The sequence below is a fragment of the Prenolepis imparis genome, unplaced genomic scaffold, assembly GCF_030444845.1.
Source record: "Prenolepis imparis isolate NDT839.2.m4 unplaced genomic scaffold, iyPreImpa1.0 SCAF_87, whole genome shotgun sequence".
NCBI lineage: Eukaryota > Metazoa > Arthropoda > Insecta > Hymenoptera > Formicidae > Prenolepis > Prenolepis imparis.
Genome location: NW_028141245.1, coordinates 115829 through 137067, shown reverse-complemented (window position 1 = coordinate 137067; position 21239 = coordinate 115829). Strand labels below are relative to the sequence as shown.

At 29.6% G+C, this 21239-nt stretch overlaps 1 protein-coding gene across 1 annotated transcript; it reads left to right on the top strand.

Annotated features, from left to right (window-relative positions):
* The first annotated feature begins 33 nt into the window (after positions 1-33).
* LOC145947467 (uncharacterized) lies at positions 34-6619 on the top strand. Its single transcript, XM_083057250.1, has 9 exons — positions 34-126; positions 524-660; positions 3084-3297; positions 3372-3551; positions 3643-3771; positions 4304-4507; positions 5006-5241; positions 5719-5878; positions 6250-6619. Exons 3-9 carry the CDS (start codon positions 3096-3098, stop codon positions 6390-6392), a joined length of 1254 nt encoding a protein of 417 aa, XP_082913376.1. The 5' UTR covers positions 34-126; positions 524-660; positions 3084-3095; the 3' UTR covers positions 6393-6619.
* Positions 6620-21239: the final 14620 nt, after the last annotated feature.

Here is a 21239-nt window from a genome sequence, read left to right as displayed (position 1 = left end):
AAGCAGTGGTATCAACGCAGAGTACTAGATGTACTGTGTGTAATAAGTGATAATAAAGTAACGAGAGCAATTCAGCGGCGAGCGTTATTGCGAGCTATTGGACAACGAAGATTTTCGAGAAAGGAAGTGAGTAGAATTTTTAATTTTTATTCAATAGGTTTTATTTGAGTGCAGTACATAATTACGTAGAATATAGAAATATTGGAATACATTAAATCAACCGTGCCGAGGTATAAATTTCTGTCGCGTATTTCAAAAAGGTACCGCCGTAAATTAATCCTATGCAACGCTCTTTATGAAGAACATATACAAACGTCCTTAGGGCGTCTAGACGAGAGAATATATATGAATAATTTCTAATATTTAATTTTTTATAAAGAATGTAGAACCAAAGGTTTCGAGATATATATGCGCCATGTACGAATTTTTCTAGATATGTTAGCACATGTCGGTATGCTTTTTACTTTTATTAATTATTGTATATATTTTATGATTTATATATTTTATTGCAATTTTTTTCTAGCAATCGAGAATTCTGTTCCTGCCTACTGAAGCTTTTGTTCCTGTGATCAGCCACGAAGAGTTTCTAATTGATGAGAGCGTTATTGGACAATTTTAGATATTATTGAACGAGAGAAGTATCGAGAAATGCAAGTATAAGTAGGTTTAATCTTTATTCCATAGTTTTTATTTTAAATATAGTATATATTTGCATAGATTTTTACATAGATATATTAGTTACGTTAAAATAACTGACAATCGACCATGCCAAAGCGTAAATTATTTCAACAAGATATTTCAACAAGATATCGCCGGAAATTAATTCGAGAAGAGAGTGACGAATTATTTGCCCTATTTAATGAACCTAGAACCAATTCGTGCGTAATTTTAAATAATTCTGTCTCGGATAATGATCATCATGACAAGAGTGTCAATTTTAATCGTGTTATTTTCGAAATTGAGAAACAAGATGAAGCAATAAATTTACCATGTTCCGATTTAACGAATATTTCCGCATCTGATTTTTTAAAAAATAATGTATCTTTACATCCAGAAGATAATATAATAATAAAGGACAATATAAGAGAGGATATTAATAATTCAGAGAAAGAAAATGATGATTTTAAGACATTTTTAGTACAATGGGCTATCACGCATCGTATTTCTCATGTAGCTTTGTCGCACTTATTGTCCGGTTTGAAAACAGTACATCCAATTTTTTCCAATTTTCCAAAATGTGCTAAAACATTATTACGTACACCACAATCTTCCGTTATTACTGAAATGTTTCCCGGACAATATTGTCATTTTGGTATTGAATATGGCATTCTCCGATTCTTATCTAGAAGCAAGAATACGCCGGTTTCATCTCCTATTCAGATTCAAATTGGTATCGATGGTCTACCCATATCGCGATCAAACTCAAATCAATTGTGGCCCATTTTAGGTCGAATTATGCCGCACGAGAAAGTAATTCTTATCGGTTGTTATTTCGGTAAAACTAAACCAGCGGATGCGAATGAATTCCTACAACCGTTTGTAAATGATATCAATAATTTAATTAATAAAGGGGTAACTTATAACGAGACAACATTTTCAGTATTAATACACTCTATCATATGTGATGCCCCTGCAAAATCTTCCATTACCCTTACTAAGGGACATACGGGTTATTTCAGTTGCTCAAAATGTACAATTGAAGGCGATTTTATCGCTAATAGAGTTTGTTTTCCTAATTTTGATTATCAAATGAGAACAGACGATAGCTTTTCTAATCAAATTCAAGAAGAACACCATCTTGGTCATTCTATTTTATTAAATATTTCAAATTTTGGCATTGTATCTCATATACCATTAGATTACATGCATATGATATGTATTGGCGTTGTTAAAAAGTTAATAAAATTATGGATAAGTGGGCCACTTAAAACTAGATATTTAACCTCGTGTAAAATAAAAAATGTTTCCAAATCTCTTCTTAACATTAGACATTTTATTCCTAAAGAATTTGCAAGAAGGCCACGAGAAATAGAAGATATTGCACAGTGGAAAGCAACCGAATTGAGACAATTTCTGTTATATACCGGTCCTGTTATATTAAAAAAAGAATTGAATTCTGATATCTTCTCCAATTTCCTCACTTTGCACGTTGCTGTTCGCATTTTATGTCAGAAAAATACAGTCGAATTTATTGAATATGCGGATAAATTAATGAAACATTTTATTGAATGCTTTATTAAAATCTACGGACCTGAATTTGCATCCCATAATATTCACGGTCTTTTACATATAACTGAATGCGTAAGACAATTTGGACCATTAGATACTTTTAGTGCTTTTCCATTTGAAAATTTCATGAAAGAATTGAAATCAATTTTAAGAAAATCGGATAAACCATTACAGCAAATTAGCAATCGTTATGCCGAGATGAGTTTTTGTAAAATAAATTCTGACAATATAAATGTTTCAAAAATTAATATAAAAGCTCCACACGAAAAAGGACCATTGATATCGGGTTGCTTTAGTCCACAATTTTCAAAGATTGAATTTCCTCATTTTATTATTTCAATTAAATCTTCTGCTGATAATTGTTGTCTCATAGAAAATGATATCGTCTGTTTAGAAAATATCGCTACATCGCGTGAAGGCAATTACGTTGCAATAGGTCGTAAATTTAAAGTTGTTGAGGAACTTTATCATTATCCATGCAATTCTGTCCATTTGGGTATATTTAAAGTCAGTAAATTATCTGATCTTCAAGTTTGGCCTTTGCATAAAATTAATCACAAATTTATAAAATTACCATACGCAGAAAAGGATAATGAAAGAATTTTTGCAATAATACCGCTAATAAGCACCGCACATTTATAATTTGTTATATATATAATTACGCTTCGTAAACTTTTCTAAGAAAATATTTTATATGTACATACATAATAAAAGATATCAAAATAGATTTCTTGTGCAAATATTTGAACAGATATCTTGTGCGTGTGCGTGTGCGTATACGTGCTTGCGTGTGTGTGTGTGTGTGTGTTGGGGGGGGGGGGTATTTATAACACTGCACTAAAAATAAATTTCAGAATTTCAGAAAAATGTCGAATCAAGGATTTATTGTCGCGGAATTCTCTGACGGTATCCAAGTAATACCGAAAATGTGGCAACAGAGTGAGGATTTGTGCAAATATCCTTTACATTATAAGACAGATTCAAGAATTCGGAAGGCGATTGAAAAACAGGAAACGCCAACTTCTGATTGGTCTTCTGTTAAAATTCAACGAATTTTTGGCGAGTATCGTAAGTATAAAATCGTTTTTAATTTTCTTTTTCTTTTTCGTAATAATATTTGCTAATATTTAAAATATTTACAGCGTCCTTTCAAAAGGCCGATGAAAAAGCAAAAAAGGCAACCTATACGTCAGACTTGGATACCGACAAGGAAGCGATTGCTAATAGAAGAATTACAGCGAAAAGAGTTTTATCCTCGTCTGAAAGTGAAGATGAATCAGACACAGACGTAAATTTACCATCTCCTCCCTCTCCTCCAAAACGTAAGTACACAAACAAATCTATTATATCTATTTATGATACATAGACGAATTTTACATTTTTTACATTCATTGTTTTATTTTGTATTAAAAGGTCAGCGATTGCACGATACAAATGAAAGTTCATCCCTTACATATTCTGGGAAATCTGCGAAAAGAAACAGCGAATCAAAGAAAACAAAACAAAAAGCCTCAAATTCGAACTCTCAATCATTTTCGCAAGGTATATATTCGTTATATCTCTTTGTAATAATATAATTATTGCATAATTATATATGTTGGTCCATATTTCATATTTATTTATTGTAAACGTAAATTTAAAAAATTGTACATAACTTTTAGATATTAATATTAATATCAATTATCTAATATCGACACAATATTAAAAAATAAAAATATATAAATATAACATTAATAATATAAAAATATTAATAAATTAAAATATCTACCAACAATATTTCGCAAAATATATGTAAACTGATCTATCGTTTATCTTTTATTATACATTTTGCACACACATACGCGCACAGTTAGTAATGCATGTGTGCGCGCGCGCGCGCGCAATATTTTCTATATATATTAATTAGTAATTTTTTTTTTTTTTCCATAAAACTTTTATGACCAAAAACATACATAGAATTTATTTTTAAAAATCTTTATCATGTCTTTGAACATAATTTGTCAAATTCTCCATTTTTTTATTCTAATAATTTTCATTTCAATTACTAAATAAAATATATTTTCTTTGTACGTAGATGTGGATAATCATAATATTTCGAACGCAAGAAGTGAAAAAACGCGCAACAGTGTTGTATACGTAAGAGAAGAGGAAAATGAAGAGAATATATCAAATCGGCACGTGGATAAAATAGAAGAAATTAGTCGAAGCTGTAAAGAGACACAACAAAGAGAGAAAATAGATGATAATTTAAGTCATCAATCTTCACAAGATGCAATTGGTAAGTAAATGTTCATTAGATATAATACATTTTGTGTAATAAAAATAATTTGTGTTAAAAAAAATTATATAAGTCTATTTTAAACATATAATAACATGAAAATTTTACGACTGCAACTCACTATTTCTGAAATCTTTACTTATACGTAAAAATATTATCTATATTTATAAATAATAGAAATAATAAATCTTTCATTTACTCTTCAAATTTAAAAAATTTTTTAATTTCGAACTTATCATTATTAACACTTTTATAATATATACATATAGTACTTGTTAATAAAAAAATTATTATTTTAAAATGTTCAAGAATTTTTTATCTTATTTTGGATAAAAAGCAAAATTTTATACCGAAATGAAAACATTTCCATTTTTTTTTTTTTTTTACAAAGCAACGTGTAATAATGTTTAAACTTTTATGTTAAAGTTATGATAAAGTTATTCATATACGACGCATGTATTTTATTTGTTTATTAAATAATGCTATTTATATTTACAGTGGATTATTTGAAAAGATTAACGAGAGAAATAGCGATCATAAAATATGACATGAGGCAAGCACTTTCCTTATTAGATATTTTAGTTAAAAAGACAAATACGGAAACAGAAGCGAACAAGAACACGGAGATTTCTTTTGAAGACGTTGAGACCAAATTTCCGTTGGAAACTAAAGAACAATTAATGGAGATGGAGGAGATCTTGAAACATCGTGATTCTCAACATAATGCTGCGATAGTAAGTTAACACATATAATTTTACATTTTAGTATTAAATATAATATAAGGATTTTAGCAAAGAAAAAAGATAGTCATGTAAAATACCCAACTTATTGTCATGTAAAATAATATTTTGATAATTGATGTGGTGTGTGTGTGTGTGTGTGTGTGTGTGTGTGTGTGTGTGTATTTCGCAATTATTATCAAGTATATGAAGTATATGAGTATATCAATATGTATAATCAATTTTAAGCAAACATTTCGCAATGAAAACCACAAATACTTTTTTTATACTGTTTCATTTTATGCATGTGAATAATTTCACTTAAAATAATAAAGTAAAAAATTTTTCTTTTTTTTCGTTTAAAAAATTAAAAATTGCTAAGGTTTTTAATAACAGAAATATAATTTCAAAGATGATGATTCGCGAAAAATATATATTACTTTTATATTCAATATAAAAAATTATAACATTAAATACTTTACCAATTTACAGCGCGCATACATCAAATCTATCGGAGGAACCAACGTCACTGATGCTGTAAAGAGGGCATTATATAAAATATTTTCAAATAAATTGGCAGAGAATTATAATTGGGAGGGTCGATGCGGAAAGGAACCACTACGTAAATTGGAAATAATGAAAGTGATTTTTAGTAAGTACTACATAGAAGTATTTATACGCAAAAACTTTAGTAATCATTAAGAAATGTTTTTAAATATACATATTGACAAAGATTAGAATAGATTAAGAAAGTAGTCATTTTAATATATATACATTATTTAATATGTACTCCTATGAAAATATATATATTTGTGATTATTAACTGTTTCAAATTTACAAAACTTCTAATAAATTTAATGCCAATTCTCGAGATATAACAAGTTATCGTTTTTTTTCAATCTTATAAAAATTTAACTAAATATTATTTCTAATTTTTACATTATATAAGAAGTTATTATTCAATGAAATACGACGCACTGTATTTAGATAAAAAAAAAAAATAAACGTAAAAAATGTTTTTAGGCTGCGTACTTCAGAATGTCCGAGATACCGACCATGGCAAAATTCAGCGGAGGATTATGGAGTGGTTCCGACATTCAAAAGCGAGACATCAAAATGAGGAGAAACGAAAAGCACAAGGTGAAGACAATGGTTCTGTGGATTAATTTGGTGAATAACAATGAGGAAATAAGGTATCAGAATGGAAAGATATTAAAAGGTATGGATAATATCAAAAGGTATGGACAATATGGAAGAGGTATATATTAACCATTATTATTATTATTATATATGTAAGGTTTTACTGGTAAGTCGCGTTCAACTATCTACGTATAATTAGTTCCTCATATAACATATATAATTACTTTTGACATACTTACATACTATATTTTATTGCTTTACGTGTAGCTTTATTTTCAGCTTTTCTTGTATTGCCAATGATGAGATGCGCTAATATAAAGTTTCCAATAACTTATATCGCGCCAGTCTGAGGCAATCTTAAAAAAAAAATTTACTTACAAAATATTGAAAATAACGTCAAATAACATTTAAATATAATAGAAATTAAAAGTATGTATAAGTAATTAAAAGTACATATTTAGAAATATATTTTAATAAGAGATCTATCTAATCTAACCTGAGCGTTCCAGCTCCAGTGTCAATAAGTTAAGTATAATTGATAGAGAAACTGTACGATAAAAAAGGTATATTTATATATTCTTCTTTTTTTCCACCAAGTAATCAATGTTCGATTTAAGAAAAAGAGTATATGTGTATATGTTGAGAGAAGATTACACGTAACTCCTCTTTTTTTCAATCAACGTTAATTACTTGGAGGAAAAGAAAAAAAATGTACAATAATGTCTCTTTATCACACAGTTCTTTATCAATATGCTAACTTTACACTTACTATATAGGAAGACTATATATATCATTTTGATATATTTTATATAAATGAATGCACTTACCTTTAACATTCGCTCTATATCATTTAAATTAAGCTTCAATGGCCATTTTAACAAGCCTATAGATTAATTCCGTTTTAGACATTACTTATTGTCATCAATTTTCTGGATGCGATCTTTCGTGCTAGATGCCATGCGCTCTAATAAATTATAAAATTCAGCGTACTGCAATTCTAGTAATTTACTGGATCGCTTGCGATCTAGGACGAAAAATCTCATTGTGCGCATTTAGCTCATTCTACATTAATGGCAGTCGCAAAAATGGTAAGAAATTGACGAATCACAGTCTATTATTCTCCTTGCGATCGAAGAATAATAGACTGTGATTCGTCAATTTCTTACGATTCTTACGACTGCGACTAATGTAGGATGGACTTTTGGCGCAAACATTGATATGTACTATAGAATTAAGAGCCAGACACAATGAACGGAATAAGGAACAGTTCAATGCGTGTAGAATAAGAAACATAGAATAAGAAACGCTCGCTCTTTATTCAATATATTGATTACACAATTCACTGTTCCTTATTCCGTTCATCGTGTCTGAGCCATTTTGATGATACAGTGGGTGCATCCAGAAGCACGACCGCTTACTGAGCGCTCAGTGAACGGTCGTGCTTCTGGATGCACCCAATATATTAACAGATTTCAAATATATGTTTCAGATATCCATGTAAACAACCTATATATATATATATATGTGTGTGTATGTATATGTTATTATCATCAGTTACAAAATATAAAGGAATACTTGTCTTTTAAGGCTCCATGGTCCTCACCGCGACCATGTTAGATTATGTTAGATACGAGAAAATACGCGCTGAAAATTTTTGCGTGCCATTTTTAGATAAAAAGATATTTTGATGAAACACAACTTCAGATGGTTTTAGCACACTTTTAAAATACTCCAAAAACCATTTTTTTCCTTTGACAATTAATCAACAACCGTAAAAGAATTAAAACATCAGACGTTGTCATGCGGAATGACTGCGCGTGTGCAACGACCAGACGAACTGGGCTTCTTATTACTGTTATTTTACAGCTGTTGATTGATTATAAAGGGAAAAGAATAATTTTCCGAGTATTTTAAAAATGTGCTAAAGCCATCTGAAGTTGTGATTCATCAAAATATCTTTTTATATAAAAATAGCACGCAAAAATTTTCAGCGTGTATTTTCTCGCTTTTGACGTCAGAATCCAACATGATCGCGGCAAGAACCAAGGAACCTTAAGCATCAAATTATTTGTGGTTTTGTAATTTTATCCTCAATAAATATAAAGTTTTTTACAATATTTGATATTATTTTCATTTACAATATTATATATTTCATCCATCCATCTTCTATAAATCCTCTATTATTCACCCACATAACGTCCGTTAGTCGTCCACCGAGACTCCGTGAACCCTCTATTAATGATCCACGGAACGTCAATTAATCGTCCACCGAGGCTCCGTGAACCCTCTATTAATGATCCACGGAACGTCTATTACTCGTCCACCGAGGCTCCGTGAACCCTCTATTAATGATCCACGGAACGTCGATTAATCGTCCACAGATGCTCCGTGAACCCACTATTAATGATCCACGGAACGTCGATTACTCGTCCATCGAGACTTCGTGAAGCCTCTATTAATGATCCATGGAACGTCGCTTAATCGTCCACAGATGCTCCGTAAACCCTCTATTAATGATCCACGGAACGTCGATTACTCGTCCACCGAGGCTCCGTGAACCCTCTATTAATAATCCACGGAACATCGATTAATCGTCCACAGATGCTCCGTGAACCCTCTATTAATGATCCACGGAACGTCGATTACTCGTCCACCGAAGCTCCGTGAACCCTCTATTAATGATCCATGGAACGTCGATTAACCGTCCACAGAGACTCTGTGAACCCTCTACCATTGATCCATGGAACGTCGATTACTCGTCCACCGAGACTCCGTGAACCCTCTATTAATGATCCACGGAACGTCAATTACTCGTCCACCGAGGCTCCGTGAATCATCTATTAATGATCCACGCTACGTCTAATGGACATCTTTAAAGACGTCTAATGGAGGTCCATTGGATGTACATAATGCGGAACTATGGATTTCTTGTGGTTGTCCATTAGATATCTACTGGACGTCTACTGGAAAGTTTAAATCTCCATGATAGACGTCTAATGGACGTCCATTAGAAGTTTTGTTCTATGTGGGATAATATTGAATTGAATTTTATTTTTGATTATTTAATTATTTAATTAAAATTGGCTCTAACTTAAATTAAAATTAATTTTGACTTAATTTGAAATTGACCTTAACTTGGATTGAAATTGGCTTTGACTTGAATTAAAATTGGATTTGACTTGGATTGAAATTGGCTTTGATTTGATTTGAAATTGGCTTTAGTTTGATTTGAAATTGGCTTTGACTTGATTTGAAATTGGCTTTGGCTTGATTTGAAATTGGCTTTGGCTTGATTTGAAATTGGCTTTGACTTGATTTGAAATTGGCTTTGACTTGATTTGAAATTAGCTTTGGCTTGATTTGAAATTGGCTTTGACTTGATTTGAAATTGGCTTTGACTTGATTTGAAATTGGCTTTGACTTGATTTGAAATTGGCTTTGACTTGATTTGAAATTGGCTTTGACTTGATTTGAAATTGGCTTTGACTTGATTTGAAATTGGCTTTGACTTGATTTGAAATTGGCTTTGACTTGATTTGAAATTGGCTTTGACTTGATTTGAAATTGGCTTTGACTTGATTTGAAATTGGCTTTGACTTGATTTGAAATTGGCTTTGACTTGATTTGAAATTGGCTTTGACTTGATTTGAAATTGGCTTTGACTTGATTTGAAATTGGCTTTGATTTGATTTGAAATTGACTTTAATTTGGATTATTAAATTGAAATTGATTTTGAATTAAATTGTTGAATTAAAATTAATTTTTATAAAATTATTGTATTCAATTATTTTTGATTTTTAAGTTAACGTCAAATTGAAATATAATTAAACTAATTTGATAATAATTATAAACGAAATTAATATTAAATTAAATTATTATATTAATGTATGTTTATATTGTGATATTAAATTGAAATTTTAATTATTTTAATTATACTTTTATTATTTAGTTATTTGATTATTTCATTATCTTATTATTTATTACTTATAAGTTGAATTTTATGTACAAAAAATTAAATCAAAGATTTATTATTATCATTTTTATTTGAAATTTATATATATTTTATTACATTTAATTATATTATTAGTTTTAATTGATATTATCTAAATAATAATTATGCCTCGAAGAAAGATAGTTCGATCTGTTGAAGAAGAAGAGGAATATCAACATAACAAACGAGAAAGAAAGGCAAAATATCAGGCTGAAAGACGAGAAAAAAAGCGAAAAATGCTTAAGAAAAATTCTCAATCTTTATCAAATGATGAAATTTGCTCAAATATAACACAAACTTCTGTAAATTTTTCAAAAAATGTAGTAATAGATTCTCAAACTTCTACTTTACTTACAGATGTAATATATTCAGCAAATGAAACAGTTACTACTGCGTCACAAGCAATTAATACATCAATTATTACAAATGTTCCTATGATAAAAAATAATAATGAAGTTAGTATAATAAATGATAACATAAAGTTATTTAATATTAACGATGATATTAATATAATTAGAAATGTTCATAACCTTAATATAGAAACTCCATTAAATAGCAATAATATTTGTTCAATACCTAGCAGATCAAATAGATTAATAAACTTAAATGATAATAGGATTAAAAATTATATTAATTTACAGAAAATACCATCACAAAATGATATAATAAATGATAATAATAAAAGTAAACAAATAAGGTGGTACGAAAGAAATCGAGCTTTAAAAAAAGGATATATGGATATTAATCACATTATTCAATTAGAAAATATTGTAGAACATTATATAGGAGAAATGAATTTATATTGCGAACATTGTGGTGCGAAACATTTTAATTCTGAAAAAGTAGCTAATAAAGGAAACTCATTTAACGATTGTTGTAGCCATGGGACTATTGAGTTAAATCCTTTACCTCAACCTCCGTATGAACTTTATAAATTATTTACTAAAAATCATCCAAAATCAAATCACTTTTATAATCGTATTCGTGGTTACAATAATACATTTTCATTCGCATCGTTTAATGCAAACATAGCAGATTTTAGTGCGCAAAGATGTGGACCTTATTGTTTTAAAATTCAAGGACAAATCTATTATCAAATTAATACCGCGTTGTATCCGGCATCTAACGAAACACCGAGTTATGGACAACTCTTTATTGTGGATAGTAGTGAAGCAACAGAATGTCGATTACATCAAAATTCGAATCTTGATCAAGAAATTTTACATTTAATAGATAATATAATGCGTACAAATAACATTTTTGCACAATCTTATCGAATGATACACGAAGAAATTCAAATGCAACAGCAAACATCTGATAACAATATACGTGAATTACAATTAGGATTTTTAACTAAAAAGGGCATCGATCGTGGCCGATACAATGTACAAAAGATAAATGAAGTTGCAGCTGTTTTTTCTACTACAGCAGATGGTGAAATTCTTGAAACCTATGTAACAATTTATAATAAAAGTACTAAAACATTAAAACAAGTCAGTACGATGGATCTAAATGTAGAATAGTAATAAACGAATAAGTAGAGCTGCATATGTAAAATATCGAATAGCTATACGTGATAATTTTAATATTTTCATTATGGGAAGACGATTATTTCAACAATGGCTGGTAGATAGTTATATAAAAATTGATAAAGACCAAATTAATTATTGTAAACAGAATCAAAAACAATTGCAAGCTGAGACTTATCAAGGATTAATTGATTATTTAGCAAACACCGCCAATAATAACGATGCTCACATTGGAAAAATGATTATACTTCCATCGACATTTGTGGGTTCACCGCGTAATATGTTGCAACATTATCAAGATGCGATGGCTATTGTTCGGAAATATGAAAAACCAGATATCTTTATTACTATGACTTGTAATCCAAATTGGCGCGAAATTAAAGAAAATTTACTTCCAAATCAACAACCTGCAGATAGGCCAGATATATGTGCTCGGGTATTTAATATAAAAAAAATTATTTAATTTATGTTATTGTTAGACAAAAATTTTTTGGTGAAGTTTTAGCATACGTTTATGTAATAGAATTTCAAAAACGTGGATTACCACATATACATTTATTGATTACATTAAAACAGAATTGTAAGATATCAAATTCTGAAATAGTTGATAAATTTATTTCTGCAGAAATTCCTGATCCTAATGAAAATGAAAGTTTACATAATGTTGTAATGAAACATATGATTCATGGGCCATGTGGAAATTGGTGTTTGATAAATGATAAATGTTCGAAACATTTTCCAAAACCATTTCGACCTGAAACAACTATGGATGAAGATGGTTATCCACAATATCGTCGAAGAAATAATGGATTGCTGTACGAAAGACCTAGACGATATGTTGTTGATAATCGATACGTTGTTCCATTTAATCCAACGCTCTTACTTTTATTTATAATAGTCATATTAATGTTGAAATAGTATCGAGTATACAATCTGTGAAATATTTATATAACTACATTTATAAAGGCCATGATGCTGCGTCTGTATTTATTGGAGAAAATGTAGATAAAACAATAAACTATGATGAAATCCAAGATTTTATCGAAGCTCGATATGTCGGACCCGTGGAAGCATGTTGGCGTATCTTAAGCAAACCTTTGCAAGAAAAAAGTCACGCTATATTTCGTTTACCAGTTCATTTACCAAATGAACATAATGTTATAATCGATGATAATATTAATAATGATGCGATAAGATTTGCTGTAGAACGAGTAACAATGTTATTAGATTATTTTCAGTTAAATGCTCGAGATGAGGAAGCAAAACAATATTTATACAGTGATATTCCATCTCACTATGTATTTTAAAAAATTACAATTAACGGCAGAACTATTAATCGTTGGGAGAAACGTCAAAGATATTTTAATTGTATTGGTCGTATATATTCCGTTAGCCCATCTCAAGTAGAATTGTTTCATTTACGTATACTTTTACTACATGTTAAAGGAACTACAAGTTTTCAAGAATTAAGAACAGTTAATAACGAGATACATCAAACTTTTACTGCTGCATGTTTAGCATTAGGACTCATAAAAGATGATAAAGAATGGTATCGTGCAATGAATGAAGCAAAAGTTTGGATGATGCCAAGACGACTTCGTAATTTATTCGTACGAATTTTGATTCATTGTCAACCAGTTCATCCGAAAAAGTTATGGGATGAGTTTAAAAAAGATATGTCGGAAGATTATTTGGACCTATAATAGGAATAAAGAAAGCTTATAATTATATTATTAATTTACTTCAAAAGGAAGGATCAAATATTGCTAATTTTCCTGAGATTGAACAAGAAATAAAGGAAACACAAGAAATACAAGAAACAAACAACGAAGAACAGATTGAAGAAGATACATCGATAGGTATACGACAATATGAACAATTAAATACAGAACAAAAAGAAATTGTTGATTCTATTTTAATAGCAACAACAAGTAACAATAATGATAACTGTTTTTACATTGATGGTCCAGGTGGATCTGGTAAAACTTTCATTTATACAACCTTGTATTATCTACTTAAAAGTAGAGGAAAAATAATTAATACGATGGCATTTACCGGTATTGCTGCAACATTACTTCCAAATGGGAGAACGATACACAAAGTTTTCGGATTACCTGTACCTCTTTTCGTCGATTCTACATCAAACATTAAAGTTCAATCTAAAGAGGCTGAAAATTTAAAACTCGTAGATGTTTTCATTATAGACGAAGCTCCTATGGCACCACGCTATGTATTAGAAATAATGGATCGAACATTACGTGATATAATGCAAAATGATTTATATTTTGGTGGTAAAATCGTTCTTCTTGGTGGAGATTTTAGACAATTATTACCTGTAAAAGAAAAAGCTACGCGTTGTGAAATTATAAATTTATCGATAAAATTTAGTATTCTATGGAAACAATTCAAAATATTTTCATTGACACAAAATATGAGAACTTTATCACATGGAAAAGAATTTACACAATTTTTATTAAATTTAGGTAATGGTTCTTTAAATGATCACTCAGATAATATTCATATTCCAGAAAAATGTATAGCAAACGCAAATTCATATATGGTTAAAGACATGTACGAAGATATTATAAAACGTAAACAATATAAAACTATGGCTAATTACGTTATATTATCTGCAAGGAATGTCGATGTTGAGGAAATAAACGAAAAAGTAATAAATTTGTTGGATGAAACGACAGAGTTTATACAAGTATAGATACTCTTGAAACGACTGGTGATAATCAAGATATATATGAAACAATTCCAATAGAATATCTCAACTCGTTAAACCCAACGTGTCTTCCACCTTATGAGTTACGCTTAAGAAAATACACTATTATCATGTTTATGAGAAATCTTAGTATCAGCGAAGATTTATGCAATGGTACAAGATTATTAGTTTTAGATTTAGATAATAACTTATTACGTTGTGAAATTTTAACAGGTAATAAGATTGGAGAAATAGTTTTTTTAAATCGTATCACTTTATATTGTGAAAATATATATCCATTTACTTTCAAAAGAAGACAATTTCCAGTGAAATTGGCATTTGCTATGACAATAAATAAATCACAGGGACAAACTTTCGACAAAATTGCAATAGATCTTCGAAAAGATATTTTCAGTCATGGACAACTGTATGTCGCATTTTCACGAGTTCGTTCCTGAGATTCATTGAAAATTTATTTAAATGATGATAATATGTCTAAAAAAATAAAAAACTACGTTTATAAAGAAATACTTAATTAATAAAACATAACAAACGAATATAAGTGATATATAATTATGTTATAATGATGCAAAAAAAGATGACAAAGTAAATATAAATTAAAAAAATTATTGTTTCAAATGTATAATTTAATTAAAAATTAATAATTATCTTATCATATCATTTTAATTACATCTAGAATGAGTGATATATAATATTATTAATATTATTATTATTATTATTATTATTATTATTATTATTATTATTATTATTATTATTATTATTATTATTATTATTATTATCTAAGTAATGATCGAAAAAGGCGCGCGCGTTAGCGCGCGCTGCGTGCTAGTCCCCTTTCTAAAAAAGGCATGTTATTGACATTGTTGTCGCTTTCCCGCGATGCTGATTGGCTCTCTGTCGATTCGCGTTGTGTGTTATATTCGTAGCATCAAAAGGCTGTCATCACGAGGGTTAGCAGTTAGCAGTTTGACAGTTAGTCCAAAATACAATTAAATAAAATAATAATATGTTTTAAATAATATGTTATAATACTTTAAACTTTTGATTAATATTTTTGACATTCGCGTTGTGTGTTATATTCGTAGCATGGAGAGGCTGTCGTCGCAAGGGTTAGCAGTTAGCAGTTTGACAGTTAGTCCAAAATAAAATTAAATAAAATAATAATATGTTTTAAATAATATGTTATAAAACTTTGATTAATATTTTCGCGGAAAAAAGGCAACAATACTTGCGAGAATCGACTTAATATGTCTTTTTTAGAAAAAGACTAGAATAACACAAGCGCGCGATATGCCATTCTTCTATTTTATTTAAAAAAGTATGATGTATTTATATGTATAAAAACATCAAATCATTAAAGTGAAGTCGCCAGTGATAAATAAAATTATAAATGTTTATTACTAATTCGACCTGACTGGCCAGTACAAAAAGTTTGATAAAACGACGTTTCGGCCCTTGGGTACGGGCCCTTTTCAAGTTATTACTGCAAACACATACAAATAACGGAAATAAAAAATATATAAAGTGTCTAAGTGTAAAATTTGATTAAAAACGAAGCGCAAATTACAAAGAAAGTTTAACAAATTTAAATGGTACCTTTCGAGGTGTCAATATGAAAGATGTGTAGTTACTAAAGTTTAAAGGGCAAGCAATGTATATTTATTGTTTAACATACCAAAAGTCTGATATCGAAAGACATTGTAAAAAGGACGAAAAACAAAGATGAGAAAACCATATAACGTTGCACGAACAATCAAACGCTGTGTATTAATGAGTCATATATCGGGTTTAAATTATCCGTATCTTTTTATAAATTTATGTTGCTATTATGTTTTTTAATATAAAACATTTCAGCTATTTCCCTTTTTCTTAAATGTTTTTCACAATATAGGATTCTAGGTTTATTCCAATTAAAATCATGTCCGTGTTGGGTACGGTGTTTGCTAATTACATTATGATTGCTGAGATGTTTTTTAATGTTATTGCTATGTTCTTTAATACGTGTTAAAAGTTGTTTTTTGGTTTGACCAGTGTAAGTCGCATCACAGTCATTACATTCAATCCTGTATACAACATTAGTTTTGTGAACGTTGTCTATACAGTGATGCAAGATTTCACGCGCGACAGCCACTTCGCGACAGCCATCTTGCAATGGAGGGGGTAGGTCGGCAGCGCAGAGTGCACCGAAAAGATGAGAACCCTTGTCCTTCGAACATATGTAGAAGAGGACAGGTATATATCTTTTGTCCTTTATTTTCTTTTGATAGAATAGAGCTACGAATTTCGAGCGAATCCGGAATACTGGCGATAGCGAGTAGGCGATGCGACCCAATATGCAAAAAGAAAATATAAAATATAATATAAAAAATATATTTAATATTATAAAATAATATTAATAAAATTAATATATTTTAAACATAAATTAAGTAACTTATATTTAAAATTTTAATTAAAAATAATTATTAATTAATAATAATCATAATTAATAATTATAATTATAAATATATTTTATATATAAAAATCCACTCTTGGCCAATATATACGCCTTTCTATTAAAAAAGATTTTTTATCTTTAAAGAAATAATTGTAATAAAATAATATTTTAATTTATAAATATTGTTTAAGATTTTATTCTTTTTATTCCCTATTTATTTTGTACTAATGTACGACGTACATATTGTTGCTCAATGGAAACCGCGAGAAGGTGGTGGTTTCTTCTGTCAAAAAATTTAAAATATTGTATATTGGGAAATGTATTTCAATCATTATATTCGGCTTCTCGACGAGCCGTGTTTACCTTTTTTGCGCGTGTTGATCGTTTTACCGCGCGTCTCGTCTTGTCAAGCAGCTCTCCAATCAGCTGTTTGACACAATAACAATCTAGCGACAGGTTTTTGACATTTATGTCTTCGAAATTCGTCGAGTCAGCTGTAGACCGTTTTACTATAAACATCTCTCGTTTTCGAGCAATTAGCTCTTGATCAGTATATATATTTCGCTTTAACAAATAGTACAAAGTAACGAAAAATGTGTGTTGAATTGACGAAGCCCCGAAAAGCTCGTAAGCGAAGTTTTGCAGAAGCTTGGCTTACAGACGACCGATACAAATCTTGGGTATGTAAAGTATTATCTGATAGTAGTCTTTATTTTATTGCAGTATATGCAATAAAACTTTTTCGTGCAATTCAACATACATATTAAGACATGCTGACTCCGCGTATCAACAAAATAATATTAAAAAGAATACATTATCATCTGATAATAATAGTAATGATAATGTTGAGATACCAATAAAAAAATCGCGTAAATCAATATTTAAAAAAGAATGGTTAGATATTGAAGAATTTAAACTTTGGTTGCGTGAAGTGCCACATGATGAAAGTTTATTTTTTTGTTTGATTTGCGATAAATCTATCGCTAGTAGTTTATCGCAAATCCATCGTCATGCAGAATCCAAAACACATATAAATATATATAAAAAATATCTAGAAAAAAATCAATCAAATTTAGAAGATTTAAATATGCAAAATAAATCTCTTTTGCCATTTAATGAGCGTAAAAAATCCGCGGAAATCAGATATGCAGCATTAATTGCTGATAAAAACATTTCTCATCAAAATGCAACAGAGATTCTTACATTTTTTCAACAAATAGGAGAAGATCCTGACGTATTGAAAAGCATGAGCATGATTCGAACGAAATGTAAAAGCATTATTACAAACGTTTTGTGTCCGATTGAGACGGATCGTGTCGTCAATAAAATTCAAAATACAAAGTTTTCAGTTTTTATTGACGAAACATCAGACATATCTAATAATAAATGGATGACTTTTTTTGTCCGATACGTTGATTCGGAGACATTAGATGTTCGCTCGCAATTAGTCAAATTAATCGATATTGATGCCAAAGATTCAAGCGCAGAAAAGTTGTTTCAGGCATTTAAATGTGAAATGTGGAAACTGCAGATACCATTTCCAAATATTGTTGCCTTATCGTGCGATAACGCATCTGTTATGACAGGGAAATATTTATCGTTCAAAAAAAGTTGGAAGAACTATGTCCACGTTTACTAACTTTAACATGCCCTTGCCACTCCGCTGCATTAGCAGCGCATACTGCATGTAATAAAATACCTGCGTATTGCAATGAATTTATAAAAAAAATTTCTAATTATTTGAACAGCAGCCCAAAACGTACAGCAATTTTCAGAGAATTTTGTGAATGTTTCCAAGAAACAAATCGCAAAATATTAAAATTATGTGATACACGCTGGCTGTCTCATTATTTATGTGTCGAACGACTTCTTGAATCTTGGGATACAATTAAATATTTTCTTACCGAAATGGTTGTAAGGGAAAAAAAAAATTCTGGAGAATATCTACTGTCTATGATGAACAACGTAGAACTAAAAGCTTATTTTCTTTTTTTAAAATATACTTTAAATTTCTTTAATGCATTTAATAGATTTTTTCAAGCATTAGAAACCAGAATTCATTTATTACAACCAAAATCCAAAAAAGTTATTTTCCAAATCTGCAAAAATTTTTTAAAAGAAGAGCATTTACAACCATTTTTTGAAAATATTGCATTCTCTCTAAAGGAGAATCAAAAAGATCTTAATGAAGTTACTTTGGGTTCAGAATGTGAGGAATATCTTAACGAATTACTACTGGAAGGTCACGTAGACATTGTTAAAATTATTCGAGAAAATTGTTTAACATTTTATGTGACTGCTGCAGAAGAAATTCGTAAAAGATTACCAATAAATGACACATTTTTATCACAATTAATAGTTTTTCAACCATTTGTAAGCTTATTTTATAATAGAGAAACATCATTCAATAACGTTTCTTTCGTCATTAAAACTATTAGCGGTTTTGATGAAGATGCTTTAAAAAAAGAATGGATTGCATTAGCATCAGATTTTATAATGGAAGAAAAACAAAGCCTCACTAAATTAAATTTTGATAATGCTTGGAAAGAAATTTTACAACGTCGAGACACCAATAATAATGCTAAATATCCTAATTTAAAAAATGTTATAAATACTATTAGATCGCTTCCAAATTCTAATGCCGATCCGGAGAGAATGTTTTCTCTTTTAAATAATGTAAAAACAAAAAAACGTAATAAATTTTTGTCGGCTTCTGTTAATGCTATTTGTGTATTTAAATCTGCATTAAAGACGAGGGGAGAAACAGCTATAAACATGCAAGTTAATGAAAAACATTTGTTTCTCATGTCGGCGGACAAATTATATGCTACTGCTGTAAAAAAAATAAAAATATTTTAAAGCTACATGCTGCAGACGCTGATGTTGCCGACATACTTGGTCCCTCGTCTTATTAATAATACATTTTATTTAAAAGACGTCATGCTTATAAGCATGTAAGAAAATTGTGTATATAAATATATAATAAATATATATATAAATAAATATATATATACAATTCACAATATGGTAGGCTAGAAAGAGCCAACGCAGTTGTTAAGGCGTCAGATATATAATTATTAAAGTCAAATTACAAAGATCTTCATATAAATAAAAATAATATATAAAAAGCGTACGTTTCGATCTGTATTTAGGTCATCTTGAGCGCAACAATATTGGAAAAAGCATTATTGAAAAACTTAATTAATAATGTTAATATATAAGAATGCATCCTATATCGAATTCGCTATGAAACCGCAGAGTAAAACCTTAAGTGCTGAGAATACGTGTCTCAGTCTTTATAATGTTAATATATAAGAATAAAACTCATCCTATATCGAATTCGCTAACAACCATGATTTTATATGGGATAAAGTTGAAGTGATGGATTATGAGTGCAATTATAACAAAAGATTAATTTCGGAAATGATTTTCATTCAAAGACAAACTAATAGGCTGAATTTGCAGACAGACACAGATCCATTACATCATAATTATTTTAACGCGATCAAGAGACTTTCTAAAATTTGATTTACTTGTGATTTTATGTTTGTTTATAATGTTGACTTATATTGTTGATATGACTACGTAGAAATTCATGCTCACATATTTAGCGTCCCTGTCCTTCCAAGGACAGATCCATTTTATTCTTACATTAGTGTTTTAAGAAGATTGTCAAATTTATGCCGCAATCGTTATTGTTGGACTTACTGAATTACGAGTCGTGTTTCGTCGCAGCACGTTATATGTGAGTTAAATTCTTAGTGATTTTTGTGATTACCTTTATACCTTTATTAGATTGCGGATTTTTACGCTTGTAAATACAACCACACAGGTATACTGGTCAACATATAACTCTTTCGCTCTCCGGCTTTTCAATCGTTGAGTGAAAAGATGTGCAGGCGAGGAATAGATGACCGTTTTCATATAAAGATTGAGACACGGATTCTCAGCACTTAAGTTTGTACTCTACGGTTTCATAGCGAATTCGATATAGGATGCGTTTTATTCTTATATATTAACATTATAAAGACTGAGACACGTATTCTCAGCACTTAAGGTTTTACTCTGCGATTTCATAGCGAATTCGATATAGGATGCATTCTTATATATTAACATTATTAATTAAGTTTTTCAATAATGCTTTTTCCAATATTGTTGCGCTGAAGATAACCTAAATACAGGTCGAAACGT